The sequence below is a fragment of the Clarias gariepinus genome, chromosome 28 (assembly GCF_024256425.1).
Source record: "Clarias gariepinus isolate MV-2021 ecotype Netherlands chromosome 28, CGAR_prim_01v2, whole genome shotgun sequence".
NCBI lineage: Eukaryota > Metazoa > Chordata > Actinopteri > Siluriformes > Clariidae > Clarias > Clarias gariepinus.
The window spans coordinates 8,484,962-8,508,400 of record NC_071127.1 but is presented as its reverse complement, the minus strand read 5'-3'; the positions used below and the strand labels follow the sequence as shown (position 1 = coordinate 8,508,400).

At 40.1% G+C, this 23,439-nt stretch overlaps 1 protein-coding gene across 1 annotated transcript in view; it reads left to right on the top strand.

Moving 5' to 3' along the window:
- The first annotated feature begins 13,513 nt into the window (after positions 1 to 13,513).
- The window catches only part of pard6gb (par-6 family cell polarity regulator gamma b), a 37,639-nt gene continuing 27,713 nt past the window's right edge, over positions 13,514 to 23,439 (top strand). Inside the window, exons 1-2 of the mRNA XM_053489645.1 lie at positions 13,514 to 13,738; positions 21,512 to 21,734. Of these exons, the coding sequence (XP_053345620.1) occupies positions 13,664 to 13,738; positions 21,512 to 21,734 (298 nt within the window). The 5' untranslated portion in view covers positions 13,514 to 13,663. The remainder of the gene's footprint in view (positions 13,739 to 21,511; positions 21,735 to 23,439) is intronic.

Below are 23,439 nucleotides of genomic sequence, written 5' to 3'. Positions count from 1 at the left end.
CACCGAGGCCACGCCTCCTTCACTATTACTGACAGACACCGAGGCCACGCCTCCTTCACTATTACTGACAGACACAGAGGCCACGCCTCCTTCACTATTACTGACAGACACAGAGGCCACGCCTCCTTCACTATTACTGACAGACACCGAGGCCACGCCTCCTTCACTATTAATGACAGGCACCGAGGCCACGCCTCCTTCACTATTACTGACAGACACCAAGGCCACGCCACCTTCACTATTACTGACAGACACCGAGGCCACGCCTCCTTCACTATTAATGACAGACACCGAGGCCACGCCTCCTTCACTATTACTGACAGACACCGAGGCCACGCCTCCTTCACTATTACTGACAGACACCGAGGCCACGCCTCCTTCACTATTACTGACAGACACAGAGGCCACGCCTCCTTCACTATTACTGACAGACACAGAGGCCACGCCTCCTTCAGTATTACTGACAAACACAGAAATGAATGATTGTAAATATTGATGCCGGTTTGATCCCCCTAATGCTGAAATGCTGAGGTAAGAAGAATGAAAGGTTCTGAGGATGCAGTATGCACACACACACACACACACACACACACACACACACACACTCATATATAAACAGAAGACCATTTATTTAAAGCTCTGCTTTGGTAGATTGATGTTTTGTTTTAATCGGTGCAGCAGTGTGGGACGAGCTCCAGTGTGCGTGCGTGAGCGTAAACTCTCTCTCTCTCTCTCTCTCTCTCTCTCTCACTCGCACTAGCTATCCTCCACTATTCCTGCTCTTCTCTTTGACACAGCCCTCCATCCCTCCCTCCCTCACACGCGCACACGCTCACACACACATTCATCCTCACCAGATTGCCAAGAAGATAAACATTCCTCTGTGTAAAACTGCTCTGCACCGCCCAAGAACAACTCCTCTCGTAATGATCGATGTTTCTCTGATACGCTGAATAAATCCACACAAACACACTCGGCAGATCAAACAGCGGCGCAGACAGGCCAGGTCCTGTCCTTCTACTGACTCCTTCAGCACCTTTATCAGATCTGAATCGGGACATGGGACGGGTAGAAGCGGAGACAGCGTGTCTATGTGTTTATGGCTATATGTCCAAGTGTATATTTATATTTTTATGTGTGTGTGTGTGTGTGTGTGTGTCCTTGTCCTGTCCTGCTGCTCGGGGCGATGTGACTCCTGACAGCACGTCTGTCCCACTGCGTCCTCTCTCAGTCTCTTCTTTATTATTCCTGTAAATCTGGCCAGGAGGAGGAACAGCCCCGGGAGTCAGGCTGCTTCAGGGAGGTGATTACTTTGGCATCATGTGTGTGTGTGTGTGTGTGTGTGTGCAGACAAAGCAGCTGAGTGCAGTGTTTTTCACTCATTCTGTAGTCAGTCTTTAGATAATTGCACAGTATTGTGTATTTAAGCCTGTAAAATATTAACTTCTTTTCCTTTTAAGTTTGACTCCTTGTTGAGCTGCGTGACGAGAATGACAAGTCGTTTAAAAATACTTTCTTAGAGTAAGACAACATATAACCAGTGGTGAAGCCAAACGTTTGGCTCGCTATTTAGATGTAACTAATTTAATCATTAAAATTACATCATAAAATTAAAATCATTTAGCTACAGTATGTAATGTGTACATTAATGACTGTTTCCTGGGTTTTATACAGTGGATTGGCACATTGGTTTAGTGGTTAGCACTGGCATGTCGCCTTGCACCCCCGGGGTTGGGGTTCGATTCACGCCTCGGGTCTGCGTGCATGGAGCATGGAACATGCATGGAGTTTATATGTTCTCCCCGTGTTTGGTGAGTTTCCTCTGATTTTCCTTCCACAGTCCAAAGACATACAGATTAGCTTTTTTAACTGGCATTCCTAAATTAAATAAAACACGGGCGTTGAGCTAGCAACCCTGAGCCCTTAAATAACTAGCCATAGAAATGATGGATATCTGTTCTAGGATGTGGGGTATTCATCACCCGATGTGTCAGATGGAACATGGGTGGACCACTCACTCACTCTCACTTATTGTCTATACCGCTTTATCCTGTATTCAGGGTCGCAGGGGTGGAGCCTATCCCAGGAGACTTAGGGCACGAGGTAGGGTACACCCCGAACACACACATACACACTCTCAATCACACACTACGGGCAATTTGGGAACGCCAGTTAGCCTAATCTGCATATCTTTGGACTATGGGAGGAAACCGGAGCACCCGGAGGAAACCCAACAAACCTAAACTCTGGAGTCTGGAACGAATCTGGTCGGGAATCGAACCTGGACCCTGGAGGTGTAAGGAGACAGTGCTCAGGCACTACACCACCATGCCACATAGTCTTGCACTGTAGTAACCTTTTGATATTGATATTGTTAATAGACTTTCGCAGCAGTAATCGTTACAATCTTTCTCATTATTCAGTCATTAAAGTTGGCGACATTATATCAGTCATTTCGTGATGAAATCCTAAAAACTAGTGTATTTTTAAACATGTCTCATGCGATATTACAAAACACACACACTGTTTGATTATTTGTCATTCTTACTCAAACAGACTGAGTGTAGTGACGGAGACTGAGGAGGTCATCATGGCCATAATGGCCACAGAGCACACCATATAACCTGGATAAATGAGAGAGAGAGAGAGAGAGAGAGAGAGAGGAGGGTCTGGTCATAATTTGCAGGAGGTGAGGCAGACAGCTAATTAACCCTGGCTTTTCCCTGACATGTCCTACACGGCCTCCGGAGTCCCTAACAAGAGGAAATGGTCCTCTTTGCTCCATTAGACTACAGAGACCGAATATGGTATTTCCAATTAGGTTAAAAATACACCCAGAAGCTATTTGCGGAAAAATAAAACAGATGCCTGACTGAAAGAGCCGCCTCACAGCTCGGCAAAGAACTTGTTAGATTCGTTTCGTTTCACAACCACCATGTTACATTACTAGTTTTTAAGTTCTTTCTGTATCGATTCTAAGTATCGATGGACTGTTGCAGAGTCAATACACAGGACTGCTGAAGGATGAAAGAGGAAAAAAAAAAGCAGGAGGGTAAAAACACACACACACACAAGAAGCGAGGGCAGGATGGTTTACAGAGTGTGTGGTGTATTGTTAATGTTTAATGCGTGCTCCAGAGGCCGAGGGCCAGCGTGCTCGAGGGTCCCACACGTCCCCGAGATACAGCCTCCTCATTACCAAGCCAGGAATTAACCTGTGACCCGCACACCAGATGGCTGATGTTTTCATTTTTCTCCTAAAAAAAAAAGAAAGAAAAAAAAAAAGAGATTTAACACCACCGGGCAAAACACAGGAAACCCAGAGGCGAACACGCTGCTACCGGACCGCTTCAGCTGTGAGCAGGGATCGGCAGTCGGACAAATGTGCACATGATTAAAAAAGAAAAAAAAAAGCACTACTTTTATTATTATTTTTAAATAAAAACCACCAAATAGGACCTGATCTTTACTACAGGAAGCTTTAGGCATGATTAATGGATGTCTGTGTAATATACAGTATAAATATCTTGTTTTTTTCCCCCACACTCTGACTTGACACGATAATAACCGTAGTGTATTTAGTCATTTTTAGATCCCGATGCTGCTGCTGCTGCCTTTTAAGGCAAACTCGACCCTGAAACACATGAGATATATTTACATAGAATTATCTGTAATGTGTTTAGCGATGCTGTATTTTCACATCTTGTTTGAGAAGCTGCAGTGTACTGTAGCCATGCTGAGGTTACCGGAGGATTAACATCACTATTGCTGGTGCAGTTACAATGAAATAATATATTTTTAAAAAGTAGAACTGTACACACAATCATGCACCAACACCACTTAGACATTACAGGAACTCATCTGGGGGTTATGGTCGCGTCCCCCACACAGTCCTGACCTCACTGCAAGTTATTTCCACATGTTTGCACTATTAAAGGAGTTCCTGGGAGGCCAGGGTTTTCCGACGTGAAGCAGGCAGTCCGGAAAACTTTCTACCATGATGGTATCCAAGTGCATTAGAAAAAAAAAATACTGCAAAAAAAAAAGTTACCGTATCTTGAATACGCAGTGTATCTGGGTATTCTATAGGGAAATAAGTTTTTACTGTCATAAGTGTGTGCTATTATTCTGCACAATCAAAAGTCCTGGTTTGATCTGAACACCCGTTGTGTATATAAGTGAAAGATTTGAAATAGGGGAAAATAACTTCAACCTTCCTACTGTATAACAAAAATATTCTATAATAAGTCAAATAAGAGCCTGCAAGCTTTTGTGTTCTTTTATTCTATTGGCGGATCATTTAACTTCCTTTTTTATATATATAGAAATGAGGAATAGTTGAAGAACCATGAATGTTTCGAACTTGAAATAAGGACAAATGTCTACATATTTAACGGTCATATATTAGCTTTATTGTAATCGTATAATAGGAGACACTTGATCAATTTGACCCTATTCAAGAGATTATCGCTGGCTCAGATGCCTTTTACCGTATTCACATTTCAAGGTGAAAGACAGTAGACGCGAAGGCAAATGAAAGATGTACAGTATGCATGGTGGCACCGATGCAAGCAACGAGAGGGATTTTTATACCTTAAAGAAAAGAACATTTAAAGGAAACAGTCAGAGAAAAGGAAAATAAGAATAAGAAAAAGGAGTTGTATACGCGCCACATGCAGAGTTCGGCCCCCTACAGGTTTTCCACAAGCGATGCAAGACAATAACACGGCGGAAGCGCCAAAACCTCACTGGATATTTCTGTCTCTGGCTGAGGGCCTGCATTTGTTTCAGAGCTTTAAAGCATTACTTATCACAGTTTATGTGTTACACACTACAGGCATCTGTTTTGCTCAGAGCGCTGCTTGCATTACTCTTTTGTTTCTGACACGGACGTGTCCCAAAAATTCCAGGAGATCATCTGTATCCGTTACACAGACAATCCGACATAAGGTTTTAATCACTTACGGGCTTCTTTTTTTAAACTCTCTCTCTCTCTCTCTTTGTTTTCTCTGTGTGCAGACTTTCCACCAGCACAGTTATGGGCTGGACCTAAGCGTGCTCCCCTATTCCCGTTTGGAAAATAAAAAACCCAGCGATCATTGCTCTCGAGCAACCTGCTGACAGGAACTCCTCGCCGAATTCTCCTTTAGTCCTCTCCTTTGGACACACGTTCATGTGTGGCAGACCAGGACATCTGGGTCCATCTAAAACACAAAGCACAGGAGTGCACTGGACTTCTCATGAGAACGTGGATGAATGAACCAGATACACACACACACACTGTGCAACAGGAAAGGTTATATGCCCCGGGATATTTGCTAATTTGATCGCAATTTATTTCGCCAATTTGGGTTTGAAAATTGAATACAGTCCACACCAAGGCACTGTCGAGTTCTCCATTCTGATGGTCAGAAAGCATCTGTTTGCTACAGCATGTGCAGATACAGCAAGGTTTATACTAATGCATTTTTTTTTTGTCATTTCTATAGTAACAGCTAATCAGAAGGACTGGCACAGTGAATGTTAAGTGTTTTATTTCTCACACTAAATACTGTATATATAACAACTGTTAGTAATAATAAACACCTCTTTTATACATAGTGTATGTATATGAACATCCTTATCTTTTCTGCTCGTTCAGTTCTCTAGTAAACCAGCTAACCGCAAACTACTGTAGCATAGAGGAAGTAAAGCTGAAACCCACATCCAGACGAAATAAACGACTAATTTATAAATTAAACATGGTCCATACAGTATTCTGATTTCGCATGAATCGATCAGTAGAAACTGTTCGGTAAGAGTTATGAATAAACCAAAAGCTGTTATGATGTATTAGCATGAAAATGAAGTTAATCACCAAAAAGCTTAGCTTAGTTAGCTTAGCGGTTATTCTGCCCCAGTCGTCAGCACTTAGAAGACAAAACGGTAATCACTGATTGTAAATCAGCCCCAGCCTTGGTTCGGCTTCTGCTTTCGATTTATTAATCAGATGGTATTCAGATTAATATCACCACAAGAGTTTCACATTGACTCTATACTGAAAAAGTCTGTGGTGCGTATGCTTCAGCTAAATGTGCCCTTTTTTCCCCCTTATTATAAGAGCATGTATATTATTTTAAAAAGTTAAATTAATTATATATAGAAAGGGGAAATTTTTATTTTTAAAATTTATATAAACACTGTATGAATTAAAAAGTGAAAAAATGGGTTTAATTAAGGAATTAAAAATGAATTTAAGAGATTTTTTTTAGGAAATTGAACAACCAGAAGCAAATAATTAAAAAAACAAGATTAAAATATAATTATTTAATATTCATTTGAAAGTTTATTTATTATTATTATTATTATTGTTGTTGTTGTTCTTGTTGTTGTTATTGTTATTAAAATAATAATAATACATAATTAAATTTTAATAATAATTATATATATATATATATATATATATATATATATATATATACTGTATATATACAGTATATAACCTTATAATTATACACTAATTTATAATTATTACTAATTATAATGTATAACTAATTGTATAATTATACAATAATATTTTTTTGCTTAGTAATTTACTTTTACATTCTAGAACAATACTAGAGATTTCAAGAAAATATGAAATAACATGTATGGCATTAGGTAATTAAACAACAACAACAACAACAACATTCAGTTGTTTTAAGACATGAAGGTCAGTTCTTGCAAGCACATTTGCGAAACCCATCAAGCTCCATGATGAAACCGTCTTTCATGAAGACCTTCCCTGGAAAGCAAGACCAAAACTGACCTCTGCTACAGAAGAAAAGCTCATTTAAAGTCACCAGCCTCAGAAATCACCATTTAAGAACCAGCACCTGAGATTAGAGCCGTTATGAAGATTTACAGAGCAGAAGTAGCAGATAAACATCTCAATATCAACTGTTCAAAAGAGATTATTGTATATTTTGGATAAACATCTTCAGTGTAGAAATGTAGAGGAAAAAAAAATCAGGAAAGGCCATGCAATAAGAAGGTGTGTCCAAACTTTTGTATTTTTATATATATATTTTATATATATTTATTTATTAGTAACATTGTTGTTTCTCAGTGTCATAATTCTATCCTCAATTCTAAACATTCAGAAGCAGATTTGTTACAATGTTGTCTCTTTAAATATAGTTAGTGCATGATGCTGTGGCATACACACACACACACACACATTATCCAAACCTGCATCTCAACACGTCACTAAGAAGCTTTCACTCTCATGTGTAGTTTAATCTGTAATGTCCTAAATCAATGCTTTAAAATTATGAATTAAACTAGTGCATGATGTCGTCTCGAACGTCCTCCGGCTGTCTCTCTGGTCAGGCCGGTCTTCTCAACCGGATTACGCTGTAAATGTTATCGGTACTCCATAATGATGTCAGTGTTTGTCCTAGATAACACAAGGAGGGGAGCAAATAAATAATGTAGCATCATGTAATTGCCACAGGGAGCATGTAATTGTAATCACGGCAGAGGGAGCATGTTCGTCGCTCTGTAACACTTATTTCGGCCCCGTAGGAGTGTGTAAACTCTGGATGGGATTAAGGAACTGCTTATGCTCAGTGTGTGTGTGTGTGTGTTCAGGAATGCAGGAACCAAAAAAGAAGGACCTGAAAAATTCTGCCCTTAGGGTACAAAGAGGAAATAAAGCAAGCTCAGAACAAATAAATGCATCTTTATTTATGTGCGCGTTTCTATTTATACTGGTGTTGCAAGCTGGACCCATTATCCCCCCCCCCCCCCCCCCCCCCACACACACACACACACTCACTTGGGTAAGTTGTGGGGTTTCGTGGACTCTATATGCCTCCTACTGGCCTAATTTATTTGTGCAATCCCTTCATGTTGGGTGCATTAATATTTTATATTTCATTAAACTGGTGCCTCTGTCCTGTGCTTCATCTACATAAAGGATAAGGATGAGATAAGTACATGCTCAGGGCTCATCTCTCTTTCTCTCGCTCGCTCTCTCTCTCTCTCGCTCTCTAACGCTAAGTGTACAGTGTCGTACTGTTCTATGGTGCCTGTTGTTAAGCTATGGCAGAGGGAATGTGTGCATCCAGACAGTGTGTCATTGATATGCAGTACAGAACTATTTCTGTTGTAAGAAAGGATGAAAGTGGGATCATGCAATGGATGGACGATGACTATCAGGTGATCAGAAACCAGATCTGGGCGGCACAAGGGTGTAGTGGTTAGCACCGTCGCCTTGCACCTCCAGGGTCAAAGGTTCGATTCCCACATCGGGGTCTGTGTGCGTGGAGTTTGCAAGTTCTCCCCGTGCTTGGTGGGTTTCCTCCCACAGAATAGGCTCACTGGCGTTCCCGAATTGCCGGGAGTGTGTGAATGAGTGTGTGCTCTGTGATGGATTGGCACCTCGTCCATGGCGTATCCCATGTCGTGCCCTAAGTCTCCTGGGTTAGGCTCCAGGCCCTTTGCAACTCAGTATGCAGGATAAAACGGCTTGAGTGAGTGAAAAGATCTGAACATTTAACAGTCGCATCATATATTCCTGTAAAAACTCAATGTTGATCCTCTGTAAAACTACAACAAAAAAATCTTGTCTGCAAACCAAATAAAAAAATCTTCTTCTTGTTATTTGTATTGCCTTCACGAAAGTCATATGATGCAAGCTCCTGTCATACCTGTGCAATATTGTACATATTTACAAATACATATTTGTACAATATTCCAAATCTTTCATGGGGGTCAAAGTGTTCAAGGTCGTGTGAATGTCGAGGGAGAAGATCTGTATCTATATTTTTATAACCTAACATAGATGAGATATAATAAGACCAGCCTTTGAGAGCTCTCTTATTTACGTTATGTTTACCGCAGTGTTGGAGTCACGTCTCATCCGAAACTAGGAAGACTCAAGCAGTTTACAGCTGGCACATTGCCAAACTCCATCCATCCATCTTGGAACCTCTGGAGTCCAACTAGGGATTGTGAAGGCCAATGCGACCGTTGTATTTATTCCCATTTTTCATTCTCGGGCAACTTGGGATACTTTATATATATAAGCAAAATAAAATGAGTAAGCTAGTTAGGTTGCATTTTCACAAATGTTCTGCACACTAAGATTGGCTGCTAAATGCTATGTGAGCTAGGAAGCTACATAGAACTTAAATAAAAGTCGGCAGACTCAAGCTAACGTTCTGACCTAGATCAAATTGCAAATGCATTTCTTAAGCTCTGCAATCCCGGTGACTGTGGCTTTAATATTTTAGACAGGCATGACTGATTCATGCGCTCCACAGCGAGGACTCTCAGTGTGCCTCTGCACAATGGCAATCACAAAACTCCTCCGGCTCTCCCATCTCAGATTACACACTCGAAGAGGCCTGCACTGGGCTGTATGTAGTATTAGCACCCCCCGGGGGTATGATGGACCGGGAGCGTTCCCACACGCTTTCGTTTTTTTTGCTCCCGTTCACGGCGCATGTAAAACTCATTGTCTTGCTTGTCCATAGAGCCTGACTGAGAGACTGAAGGAGAAGGACAGGTCAGGGTCCAGGTAGGTTTAACACAGTAGCAAGGAAATGTGGTTAAGGATCAGACCTTCTTATGAGAGGCCCAAATGCAGTCTGGATTGGGCCCCATAATCCCCCTTACTTAACCCCCTGAAGCACTGCATACCCTATTAACCAGGTTCAGCTCTGGTGCTGGTGAACACAAACTCACATAACCAGTCTTGCACTTTTGCCTTCTTCGACCATGTCTGTATGAGTGTAAGTAGTATTTTTGCCTGACAGCCACACATGGCTCAATCCTCAGCCCAGTTTACTGTCTGTATAAAGTTTTTATTCACTACGCTTTCGATTCTTTCCCATATTGCAACCACTGAAACTGTGCACTGTTTTCACTGTCTTTCCACTGTAAGAAAAAAAAGGTCTATAACAATTTTGTTGTGCAATACTGACATCTAGTGGGCAACATATGGTTTTCTGAAAACATTTGCACAAACCTCTACTACTACTGATGATAATAATAATAATAATAATAATAATAATAATTATTATTATTATTATTATTATTATTATTATTAATTATTATCCTTTATTTTACCAGGAATGTCCCATTAAGATACATTATCTTTTCTGCCAGGGAGTCCTGGAATTATTATTATTATTATTATTATTATTATTATTATTATTGTTGTTGTTTTTATTATTATTAGTAGTATTATTGTTATCCTTTATATATTATAAAAATTTTAAAATACTGGACAAAATGATAAAGTACTAGGCAATTACACATATAAATAAAGTTTAAATATAAGATAGATAGTAAATAAAAATAAAATAAAACTAAGACCCAATCTTTTTATTCTTATTCATAATGTTTTATATAAATAACAAATATTTTTTTAATCAAAATAAAACATAAAAATGTTTTTAATAATTTTGTTCAATGTAGTACTATATCTGGCAACATGGTGGTGAATTGGTTAGCACTGTGGATTTGCATGGTCCGGGTTCGGTTCCCAGGCAGTGTCGATTCTCACCTCTGTTTGCATTAAGTTTGCATGTTCTCCCTGTGCTTGCTGGTCTTCCTCCAGGTACTCCGGTTTCCTCCCACAGTCTTAAGACCTACAGATTCGGATAATTGGCGTTTTCAAATTGCCCATAGTGTATAATTGTGTGTGTGTGTGTGTGTGTGTGTGTGTGTGTGTGTGTGTGTGTGCCCTGCGATGGATTGGCCCCTTGTCCAGGGTATACCCCTTCTTGTGCCCTAAGTCTCCTGGGATAGGCTCCAGGCCAACCGTGACCATGAATACAGCATACAGTGGTATAGACGATGAGTGATTGATTGAAACTTTATCTACTATTTTAAAGTATCAATACTTTTATATTTTAATAATGAATATACTGTAGTTGCAAGCAGCGATGAGCGGGCCCAAGCAACCTGCCCCATTGCCACCCGGACACACCAGAAAGACAATGGGCACAGTGGACACATGCATTTAAAGGGAACATACCAATACTATTATGACATAATTTTTTTAGTAAAAGAGGAATTTTATGTTTCCTTTAGACCTCCAAAAACCCCAGATGCTGGAAACAAAAAGCATTACACTATGATGTCACTCAGTATGATGTCACTCAAAGTAATGTCACTCAAAGTAATGTCACTTAATATAATGTTAAGTTATAACATTATAAAGCAACCTTTTTTCGGCATAAGTTTAAGGCATCGTCACAGCTGACACGTTTGAGATATCAAAAATCCCTTTACAGTTTTGCATCCCTAATGTCTTTAAATGGTACATCAAAATCCATTGGGTGCAAACTACCTAAAATAACTGACTTTCTGTTAAGTAGAGCCCACGACATGCAATGCAAAAGTTGCTCGATGAGCTCTAAGTGTGTACCCGGTTTTGTTTGCATATGTGCAAGTGTGCATGAACTATATGTGGAAAAGTCTCATGTGCCACGCTCAAATCAGACGCAGTTACAGAAATGCAAAGACAGTATTGGACAATTTAAACATTTAAAGGATACAAAATACAATAAAATATGATACAGTGTAATTTTCTGTAGGGGTATAGAGAAAAAATATTACATTTCAGAAACAGCTGCCAGATGCCTAAAATCTGGACTTTTTAATATTTAGTCCATTAAAATTTTTCAAGTGACTTAAGAGTTAACAAGACTACAGCTCTACTATATACAGTACACATACAGTACACATACAGTACACATACAGTACATATACAGTAGTAGAGCTGTGACATAGAGTACTGTATCGGTTTTGCCAGTAGATGGCACTGGTATGGAAGAAACGTTCTCTCCTGTGCTCGTGTGTGTGTGTGTGTGTGTGTGTGTGTGAAGCCACACAGCCATCCATGCAGGATTGTATGCAGGGTCGACTGGGTCAGAATTATAGTCCTTATAACCCTCTGCTTTTGAATGGCATCGTAGTCCAAACTTTATTCCACTTCCAATGTATGTGAGTGTGTGTAAATTTTTAATACGGTTGTATATTCATAAACAACAAAGCAAATTTTTTCATTTATGTTCCAAACCACTTGTCCTGTGTAGGGAGGGTTGTGTGGGGTCTGGAACCTTTCCCAGGGTGACACAAGACAGAGGACACCTTAGATGGGACCACAATACATGTCCAAACTTTACACACACACACACACACACACACACACACACACACACACACACACACACACACACACACACAGACCAGACGTGAGATTTAACCCCCCACCTGAAGGCTGAGCCCATAACAAAGTAAAAAGTTGATGCTAAAATTAGAGTGTATGTTCCAGATCATTATCTGAGGTGAGAGTGTGTAGTTCATCTGATCTATAATCTACTTCCATTATTTCTTTTGATTGGGTAAAGCTGCTTTGTGACAATTACGATTGCTAAGAGCGCTATACAAATAAAATGTAATTGAATTGAACTTCTGCGACTGAGCGATCGCAAATGCTTGTTTGTATCTTAGAAAGTTCATTACTTAAATGTCCATATGTATGGGACTTACTGTAATAGGAGACATAAACCATAGCAAATATAATGCTATAAACACTACCGTTCAAAAGTTTTAGAACACTTGCAAATTTCTTTGTTTTTGTTTAGTGATTTATCTTCTACATTCTACAACAATACTGTTTTTGGGGATTGCACAACTATAAAATAACACATATGGAATTAGGTAATTACGTAACAACAAGAAAAAACAACAGTTAGTTGTTATTTTAAGACACAGAGGTCAGCCTTTCTGTAATAGTTCTTGCAAGAACAGTATTGTCAAGTGCATATGCAAAATCCGTCAAGCACCATAATGAAACTGGCTCTCATGAAGGCCATCCCAGGAGGACGAGACCAAAACCTACCTCTGCCACAGACGAGAAGTTCATTTAGAGTTATCAGCCTGAAAAATGACCAATTAACAGCACCTCAGATTAGAGGCGTTATGAAGTCTTTACAGAGCAAAAGTAGCAGAAACATCTCACCATTAACTGTTTAAAGGAGATTAATGTTTTTTTCTTTACGCCTTCAGCATTCCTTTACTATGTAGAAAGAAATAAAAATCAGGAACCATCATGGAGTTAGAAAGTGTTCTAAAACTTTTGAACGGTAGTGTACGGTAGTGAGTAACTTTATTTATTAATTTATTTATTTATTGGAGAAAGTTTTAAACTGGAATTCTTGGATGTGTGAACAAACACAGTTCTGAGACCAGTTCTAGAATTCAAACTGTATTTGATTGAGCAAGTTCTGCCATGAACTCTTTGAATTCCAGTTCTCCTCCAGATCAAAGGCGCACAAACCTCTACCAATTCTGACCCTTTCTCCGCTCCATACAGTCCCGCTGCGCAGCTCCACTGCTTTTTGGGGAGGGATTGGGAGTGAGAGACACCCATGATGTCATTCTGTGAAAAGTTTTCTCTCCCTCTCCCTCTCTCCCTGTAGGCAGAGGCGGTGATTTTACTCTCCTTCCACATCTAGGTTTTTTTTCTTTCGTCGGAGAGTCGTGATCGGAAAAGCCTAGGATTACTTTTTTTTTTTTCTTTTTCCAGGATTTATAGACTCAACACACATTTATACACATATAGACACGCGTACAGAGTGAGAAGCGGACCGCGGTGAAAGCAGCGAGGCGTCAAAAAGCAACAATGTATCGGAGTTTTAATAACAAGACGCAGAGTTTGCGCCACACGGAGCTGGACGCGGTGGAAGTTAAAAGCAAAGTGAGTGCGCAGCTTTCTTTGATGTTTTAATTAGACAGAATAATGTTACATCTGAAGTCCGTTGCGTTTGATCTTGAGTTCGAGAATCTGTGTTTACACAACACCGTTCCGGATCTGATCCAGTGCTATAAAAAGCACACTGTGTGTTTATGGTTTTTCCTAATCCGCTTTATTTCTATGTTAATTGTTTGTGGAAAGTCTGGTGGTGTTTGGCTGGAGCTTCAGATTAACCCTGACTGCATGGAGAACTGTAATCTCCTGCATGCCACTGGATTAGCCTGTTGTTGTTGTTGTTGTGAAACCACAGTTTTTTTTTATTTTTACCAAAACATTTTCTGAGCTGTAAAAAAAAAAGTAAAAATATCAAAAAGCAGCAAAGAATTTCTAAAACAAAACCTAAGAGCAGAATTAAACATGACAGTGTGCTGTTATAACAGGTTATCACCTTGAAGATTAATTTCCTCTAACAGCCCATCTCAAATTTATCAGAATGGCTTACTTACTAACATATTGTATAAATGTTTTGTTTTACCTGTTAAACATGTTATCACTTGTGTTAAAGCAAATCTAACCACCATACTAACTCTCATCTCTGAACTTACCCTAAAACTTACCTCGCATTGGAGACTCCTTCCAAAAACCTTAAATAAATGCATATCCACCTACATGTCGCCAACTCTGTCGAAAAAATCTCTTCGTGTGGCACTTCTAACCGACCCATTCCCGTGTATACCGTTACTATGGTAACGATAACGATGATCAAGCACAATGATTTTAGGGACGAACATGAGAAACAAACATGATCCAACCACTTTACTTGCACAGCTGATGCGTGTTTGTTTACTGCGCTCGCTATCATTCCTGAAACGCACTGCAGTTATTTCCTACCTTCATGTATACAGTATGTTACAGTTGTTAGATTATACTGAACAGAAAACTACTTTGGATATGATTGAAACCTTGGCTAAAGAATTGCGCTATGTAACTAAATTGAGTTGTTTTCCGGCATCATTAGCTTAGCTTTTTACACTAACTTATTTACCTTGATCAAAAGAAATTATAAACAATTGATTATCTACATATAATAATATTGTTTTGTAAATGTCTGAATGCATCACATTAACAAAGCATATGGAAAATTGTAGTGGTGTTGCAAAAACCTAGTAAGATAACATACCGTTTCCCAATTTTGCTCCTTTGCCCCTTCTAACGCATGAGTTCTAAGTCCTCAGTTCATTGTTATGCTGTTTTTGAAGTTAGACTGCTTGTGTTGCAGCTTTACAACCAGTGAAATGTTTAAAGACATGGCTACTCCAGGGTAAGGAGTGGGAAACTGTGTAAACCTTCATGTTTGAAGCACATTCCTCAAACCCCTACCCAATGGTTTTCTCCTGGATTATACAAGTACTGTAGTCAGTGTCCTGATAGTGTGGACTGGTGTCAGTGACTGTGCGTAGACGCTGTTTGAAATGTTGTGGCTGGTCCAGATGGGTGGAATGCATGGTGGGAACGATGCCTGGGCTTTTTTTGGGGGCTGGCATTGTCTGATTGCAGTATTCAGTAATTCATAACAGAAGCTGGAATGCATGCTGCTACTGGTGTCCATGAAAGGGGCCAGTGTGTGGATCTAAAGAAGACAAGAGGATCCTCATTAGGCTGGTCTCACATAGACGGTTCACTTCTGAATACAGAACCGGTCAGGATTAACCAGCTGTCCCACCAAAACCCCAAAGGACGAATATAGTAATAAAAGTGTGAAATGTTGAATGGCTGAAACTGACTCGACCTGTAAGGCATGAAGGGGTTTTTCCAAGTGGGATGACGCCAGATCTTGAGATTACAGGTTTCACCCACCTGCACTGGCAGTGATAATGAGCTGAAACTTTATTTAGCAGAGATTACAGTATTCTTGGGTAGTACTGCTGTGCTTGCTTCATAAGTTCTGCCAGTTATCCTTAGTTGATTTTACAGTTGTTTTAAATGTTGGTCATTTGCGCACATTGAGGCTCGGTGTTATTTAAATGGTGGGTTTGGTTTATAATCACAGGGTTTACATTGCAAATTTTCTGACATGTATTTTGAGTTCATGCTTAGTGGTATTTGGGGTTTAGTTCTGGTGGAACGTTGCAAATGTAGTTGAAAATCATTGAAGTAAAACTCTATCATCTGAAAAATATTTCATTTGGAACTTTAAATTATTAAAAAGCTCTGAAACTGGAGACTCCTTCCTTGGCAAATTGAATAGAGAGAGGGAAAAAACACGTGTTTAAGGGAATTATAACAAGAACAAAACGTAAAAAGATCAAATGTACTATAAATACATTTTATTTTTATTATGAGTGAATTAAAAAATTTATGAATTTATGTTTTTCATCTTGCTGTTGAAAAATATTATGGGCGAAGCTTAGGCGGAAAAGTTTTATGATTAACAAGTAAAAAAAGAAAGAAAAAACTAGTAATTAACTTTTTAATGACCATTTTTAAAAGAAATAAAGAATTAGTCACAGGTTTCATTGCTATGAGGTATGGCAGGAGAGGACAAAACAAGAGTTTTCTCGATTTAATTAATAAACACATCATTGGATGTCACCAGAAACTCTAGACTAGCGTTAACTGGTTATTAAAAAAAAAAAAAATAACCGAATGAGTCAGATTAATTAAATGAGTCATTCATCAAACTAGATGTATTCGTGCTTTCTTTTTCTGTTTTAGGTACTCTCGTCTTTTTTTTCCATACTCACCTTCACGTCATCTTCATAAGTTTCACATGACTACAGCTGATCAAAGCCGAGACGTATTTTCATTTTCGCTCATGTTTCAAATTACGAAACGCAGCCCGACCTGGAACATTTCTGAACGCACCTGTCAGAACCGACAGGATGTCGCAATCCCGTCACATGTTCTGAGATTCACCATTGCACCATCCCTAATCTCTCGCCTCTTAGAGAGGGCGTCATTGTCAGGTTCCTGTCTCTCGCTGCCCCAGGAAGAGCACTTGTTTTGAAAGGGACTGCTGTTTAGATAAGATGAGACCTGCAGGGGCCAAGATGCTGCTTTTGTTTTACGGCTTTTTTTTGTCATCGAGCTGTTTTTTCAGTCCATTCAGCGTGCAGGAAAAAAAAGATCACCTCGGTGTCAAAAGCTTTTCCAGAACACCCCCCCCCCCTCGCGCGCGCTTCCTCAGAGCTGAAATCTCCACCACTGAGAGTTATCTGCATTTCAGTTAGAGATAGCACACTGGCACTGAAACCAGAGACGAGTGAGACGCAGGGCTGTTCAGCGTCAGAAAGGTTTCCTGATGAGAATAGTTCTAACGTTACCTGTCCTGACTTGTAACGGCAAAAGAGCTGATGAAAAGGTGTAGTGGTGGATTGATGAGCGCATGAGGCTGGTAGGAGGATCAGACTAGTTTGAGTTTATGGGGACATCAGCCGGTCCCCATAAGGAAGACTACTTTAAACAAAACTGATTAAACTTCTACTTTGGTTATCAAGGTTAGGCTTAGGGTAAGGTTTAACATTAAGATACTTAGTCACATTAATAGTAATATAAATGGAAGGTCTTCACAATGCCCTTGTTTATCAAGAAGGATCCAAACTTACTTACATACAGTAAAGTTGCCATTTTAAAAGGGTTAAATTATTAGGTTGCATCAAACAAAGAAAACAACTAATGAGATTACAGAGATTATTATACAGTATATTATCAAAACCATTATAAAAGGATGATGCTGAACCGCCAACTTTAAGAAATGTGGTTGGAAAAAAAAGGCATGATCATATATATATATATATATATGATATATATATATATATATATATTTTTTTTTTTTATTATTATTATTATTATAATACATACCTTTTTTACGTTGTGAAATCCAAGCATCTCATGTTGACAACTTAAAAAAATCAAATCTAATTCATAAATAAAGATTAGCAGGTCAATGAGTGTAAAAGTAATGGCACCCCTTTAAAAACTACCAGTTGGTTTACGTCTGTGGATCACCTGCGCATCATAGCGCATTACTGCAAAATTTTTCGGTTGTGTGTGAGCGCGTGTGAATGTGGTGTTGGTTACAGGTTGTACAAACAGCTCTTTTTGGCCCGCTAGCTGAGTTTGCTCGCGCCTGTTTACCCGAAACCTCCAGCGTTGTTTTGTTTGCACATGAAATCGGAGCACACGAGCGCACACAGTCTCTCACATTTCGGCCTGAACTGCAGTTTCAACATCCATAAACGTTTTAATTTTATCTGTTAAGATCCAAATGCAATTCAATGTGTACATTTGTTAATTGTTAAATTAGTGTGTAAGAGTTGAGGCGTGATGAACTGGTAGCGGACGGTTTCCTTTGTAGACATTATTGTATTTAGACCTTCTAAATCTTCAGAAAAAAAGTTCACGTTTTTTTGTTCCTCTTCGATCTGGTGTTACGGCTCAAAAATGACACTGTGCCCCATCACACCGCCCCATGGTTGATTGTTTCCCCATAACCCCACACCCCAAGTGTTATGTTGCATCACTTTTTTTTTTGTTTTTGCATTCATCTCGTGTGAGTGAAATAACTCACCTGCTTGCTCGTTTATTCTGAATGGATATTTGTTAGTGTCATAAGGACTGACTGTTTGAGCTGTTTGCGTGTTTACGTGTGTTTTCCAGCATCACACACACACCTGCATTCATATTTGATAATCACAGGCTGTTCCTGACTCATGTAGGCTTTTCCTACTGAGAGTCTAATTACAGTGCATGCTGGGAGATGCTGCGAGAGACAAAGCGAGGCCTGTGTTTTCCAGGCCCACGCAGCAAACATTAGTACAGCAATCATATGATCACATGACCTCGGGCTCTCACGTCCTGTACTGTCAATGTTCATGAAACTCATCCAAACCCGAGGGTTTACTGTTGTGCAGTTGGTGACGTGTGGGTGTTGTTGAACATCTCAATAATGATCATCTCTATGTGTGTGTGTGTGTGTGTGTGTGTGTCCTGCGCTGGGCTTCCGTATACAGCGTCTTCGCGTCACAGAGGGCATGGCGGACGTCCCACGTGTGTATTGTCATTTCTGCTGCACGTTGTATTGTTCTAGTGGTTTCCTGCATCCTGTTCATCCGTTTCCTCGTTTCAAACAGCGAGTGCATCGTACCGGACACGTGACGCGGGTGTGCTGCTGTAGATAGACAAATACCGTGCACCATGGAGTGTATCTAATCACGAAGAAGAGTTGGTGTTACTCTACCTAAGTGCTTTTTTTTTTTTTGCTTCTAATTTATCTCAGATTGTCTTATTATACTTTGTTTTTTTTTATAATATTAAATAAAAAGTATTGATGTAGATTGATTTAAAGTAATGGAACAAATAGGACAGGCTCCAAAGTGCTTAAAGGTACCATTTTTAAAAATAGGTTGTTTATGTAACAGCCTCAGCAGCGACCTCATTTCCCCTCTCGTCTGTTCCAACCACTCAGCATTATTCAGCATCAGCAGTATAATAATCACCGGCCTGATCATCTGTCCTTATATCATCTGCACCTGTTTCTCACTGGTTCATGCCTTATAATACATGTTTTTTTTTATGCTTGAAATTGTTTATTGCTCACTGTGTGGCTTAGCTTAGGTACAGCTCAGGTACAGCTCAGGTACAGGGTCTGAAATAAGAGAGAAAAACTTTCCCCCAAAAAAGAACGTCCTTCAGGAGGCCTGGTGAACTGTTCCTCAAGACTAGGAACTGATTTCCTAGAACTGTTCCTCAATTCCAAGAAAGTCTGAAGCAAAATATGAAGAACCGATGAGGCTCAAGACTTCTGCACAGATGTACTAGAGTTAGATTTAATATCATGGAATCTCCGGGAAACGAGTTAGTTCCTGTTTTCTCTCTCTAAAAGATAATGAAACACACAAAGAGTAGTTTATGTTGTTGAGAAACCGATTGTGTTGGAAAGCCGTGTTGGAAAGTTACAGCGTTATCTCTGACTGTTTTGACGGCCTGATACTGGAGACTCCTTCAGAAAGTGCTGCATAAACATCTCACAGAAAAACATCCCCATGTCAACAAAAGCATGCTTGTTTATAAAAGCTGGTTGTTGTCAGGAGATCTTTATCATCTCTGCAAGTAGTTTGCAAGGTTAGAGCTCTGTTCCAGTCAATCAGGATGAAGTGAAACTGAAAGAAAAGAAATCATCTAGACAGGCCGTCACTGTGTCATATCATTATGTAGAGCTGGTGAGGGGATGAGCGCTTCATGCTGCTGTGATGATTTTGCCGGTTTCTCATTATGGCCCCGGGGTGATTTCCGAGAACAGTTGACCCTAAAGTCTGGTTTGTTTGGATCAGTGAGAACCCTACCCGAGTCTGCTTGAAGAGAGGATCCCCGGCACGGTTACAGCGCACTCTGGCAAATATCCAATCAGATATGAAAGCGCAGTCATACCTGAGAATTTACTCTGAAATCTCAGTGTGAACGAAGCATGCGTCAATCTCATCCTCTGACCTCCTGTAGATCAAGTAGGAAGGTACGCCTTTTTTTCATGGGAGAATTTTTTTTTTCCGGGGATATCAATAATATTAGGCGTAGCGTGAAGGTTATCTGCCTCGTTTTGTCCTTCTCTTGTGTTTAATGGCGGCTCACAAACCGAGTAGGTGCAGTACTGCCACCTGCTGTGTTGGAGGGTGTAAATACGCAAGTGCACCTGAGTACGGAGAACAAAAACAATGTGAATGGGGGGAATCTGGAGGGGGGAAGCAATCGTTCCTGGGGATGATACCAAGCAATAATGCCGAAGGTGAAAAAACCCTGAGGGATAAAAGGTACTAACTTGGTTCATGGACCTTCTATGGCAATCAATGTAACGAAAAATTTAATTTTAATATGGTATTTTTTATTTTATTTTTTAGTAATAAAGTAATAAATATTGTGAACGCTTAAAAGTAAGAGGAATAATAAAGCACTTTGTGGCATACTGTTAAGGGACAACTTGTATTTAATTGTTTCTGTTATGTATTTTTAGTGTAGATTTGGTTAAATATGAAATATAGTTTTTTCATTAAACATAATTGTTTTAAGTAAGAAAGTCTGGAACTTTTATATAAACACCAAAGTACAGTAGCTGCTATAAAACACAAACATGTTCATAACTAGAAGTAAAGATAAGAATTTAATGTATAAGCACCTGATGAAGAAAAAGAAAAAGTCAGGGATTTACAGTATTTTCTTTCAGGTCTGTAGAAAAGCACAATATTCTGTCTTTTTTTTTTTTAATTGCTATTAAATTCTTGACGTGTTTAAAGACTAAACACGTGGACCGAAAGGAAAATAAAGAGGTAGGGATACATTTTGGGTGCAGACGTCTCACGGCTGGACCCTGGAATCCTGGTTTTGTCATGCGCTGAAGAAATATTGTGTCTAGTTTTCAGCTGTTGTTGGCAACGAGTGAAAGAAAAACGGACTTGATTTTTCCAGTCGTAAAAAATTTTGAACAACATTTCACCCAGCCGTTAAATGGAGCGTGTGCACTGAGCTTTGCTTAGTGTCGAGCATCGTGCTGCACTAACTCATCCTGTGTCTGAAAAGCTCAAAGGGAATCATTGTATGGAGAAATACCTGACTAAATTTAGCAGTCGATGGGGAAAGTTAGGAATTTACATCTCATTTACAACTCATCAGTTCTGGGTATTACATCAAAAGCTCATGGGTTGTGTTTTCAACACCTTTCTGCATGAGTGTTAATTGAGCCGTGTGATGTAACGGATTCTGACGGCCTCTTTGTTCTTGCCGCAGTATGGTGCGGAGTTTCGCAGGTTCTCGGTGAACCGAGCCAAGCCCGGCAAATTCGAGGAGTTCTTTAAGCTGATCATGAACCTCCACCGCATCGCCAACATGGAGGTGATGATCGGATACGCTGACGTTCACGGAGACCTGCTGCCCATCAACAACGACGACAACTTCTGCAAAGCTGTGACCACCGCGCACCCGCTGCTCCGGATCTTCATACAAAGACAAGGTACGCAGACTTTTTTTATTTATATCTCTAGGGATGTTTACGGATTTATTAAACAGCGTTTTAGAAATGGAATGTAAGAAAGTTTTCACTAAAATGTTATTTACAAACATAATCTAAAAAAATATCCAATGGACATTATGCTCAGTCAAGGAGGTGTGGCCTCTGTGGGTGTTGTTATAGTGAAGGAGGTGTGGCCTCTGTGGCTGTTGTTATAGTGAAGGAGGTGTGGCCTCTGTGGCTGTTGTTATAGAGAAGGAGGTGTGGCCTCTGTTATTGTTGGTCTTAATGAAGGGGGTGTGGCCTCTGTGGGTGTTGTTATAGTGAAGGAGGTGTGGCCTCTGTGGGTGTTGTTATAGTGAAGGAGGTGTGGCCTCTGTGGCTATTGTTATAGTGAAGGAGGTGTGGCCTCTGTGGGTGTTGTTATAGTGAAGGAGGTGTGGCCTCTGTGGCTGTTGTTATAGGGAAGGAGGTGTGGCCTCTGTGGGTGTTATTATAGTGAAGGAGGTGTGGCCTCTGTGGCTGTTGTTCTTAATAAAGAAGGAGGTGTGGCCTCTGTGATTATTGGTTTTAATAAAGGAGGTGTGGCCTATGTGGGTGTTGGTTTTAATGAAGGAGGTATGGCCTATGTACAAACCAGTTCACCTAAAGTAGGTGTGGACTTTGTGCCAGTTCAAGTGAAGGAAGTGTGCCTTCGTGCTCATTAGTTTAATGAGAAGAGGCCTTGCCCTTCTGTGTGTCAGTTTACTTAAAGGAGGCGTGGCCTTTGTGCCAGACGTGACTTGTTTGCATGCCAGTCTAGTTGAAGGATGGTACACTTTGTGCATATCAGTTTATTTAAAGGAGGTGTGGCTTTTCGGTGATCACTTTTCATTCTGCTACTTTTCAAATCAAGCTGTTTTAAAGCGTATTAATTGTATATGGAGGAATATGTAGTATTGCAGGGTAAAAATAGAAACCCATATTCAGTTTCATACCACGACTCTGAGTGTCTCCAGATTTGTTCCAGTCGTGTCTATTCGTGCTGTTTTTCCACCGGTTCGGAGACGAAAATCAGTTCAGATTTCTATCGCTCACACCGACTGTAACTGAGATGATTTGGATATTACGCAGTATTTTAATGTTTTTATTTTTTGCCAGTACAGACACTTTGCTGTTATTCTTTCTGTTTTTGCCTCGTCACATTTCCCCCACAAAGTGCCAGCTTTTGGGTTTGCACAGTGTGAAAGAGCGAAGAGCATACTGGAGAGTGGTTAAGGCCCGGAGGTGACTTCCTGTAGGAAAGGCTGGTGGTGTGACTGGGTTTCCTGTGGAGAAGCTCTGCAGATCTGGCGAATGTGAACTCTTGGACTTCAGATCTCGGTGTTTTTACATGTCTCCATTCATGTTGTTAACCTCAAATTTGGGCAAATGTGGCTCTCAGTACAGGGCTTCTATTGTGAAAACGTTCAGTAGAGCTTTTGGAGTGAGTCGGACAAAAGACCCCCCGAAAACCCAGCAGAGAAACAGAGATGTCGAGCGGCTCCTGTCTGTCTCTCCGCGTGTCTGTAAACAGCGCGCATTTTCACGCTGCGTGTCCTAGCTGGATGTTTGCCAGTCTTTACATGCTTATTTTGCATACATGTAAATTAAGACAGTAACAGATATTGGAATCCATCCAAGGCTTTGGTTTAATTCCTTGTTAATTCATTGTTTAGGACTTAATTTG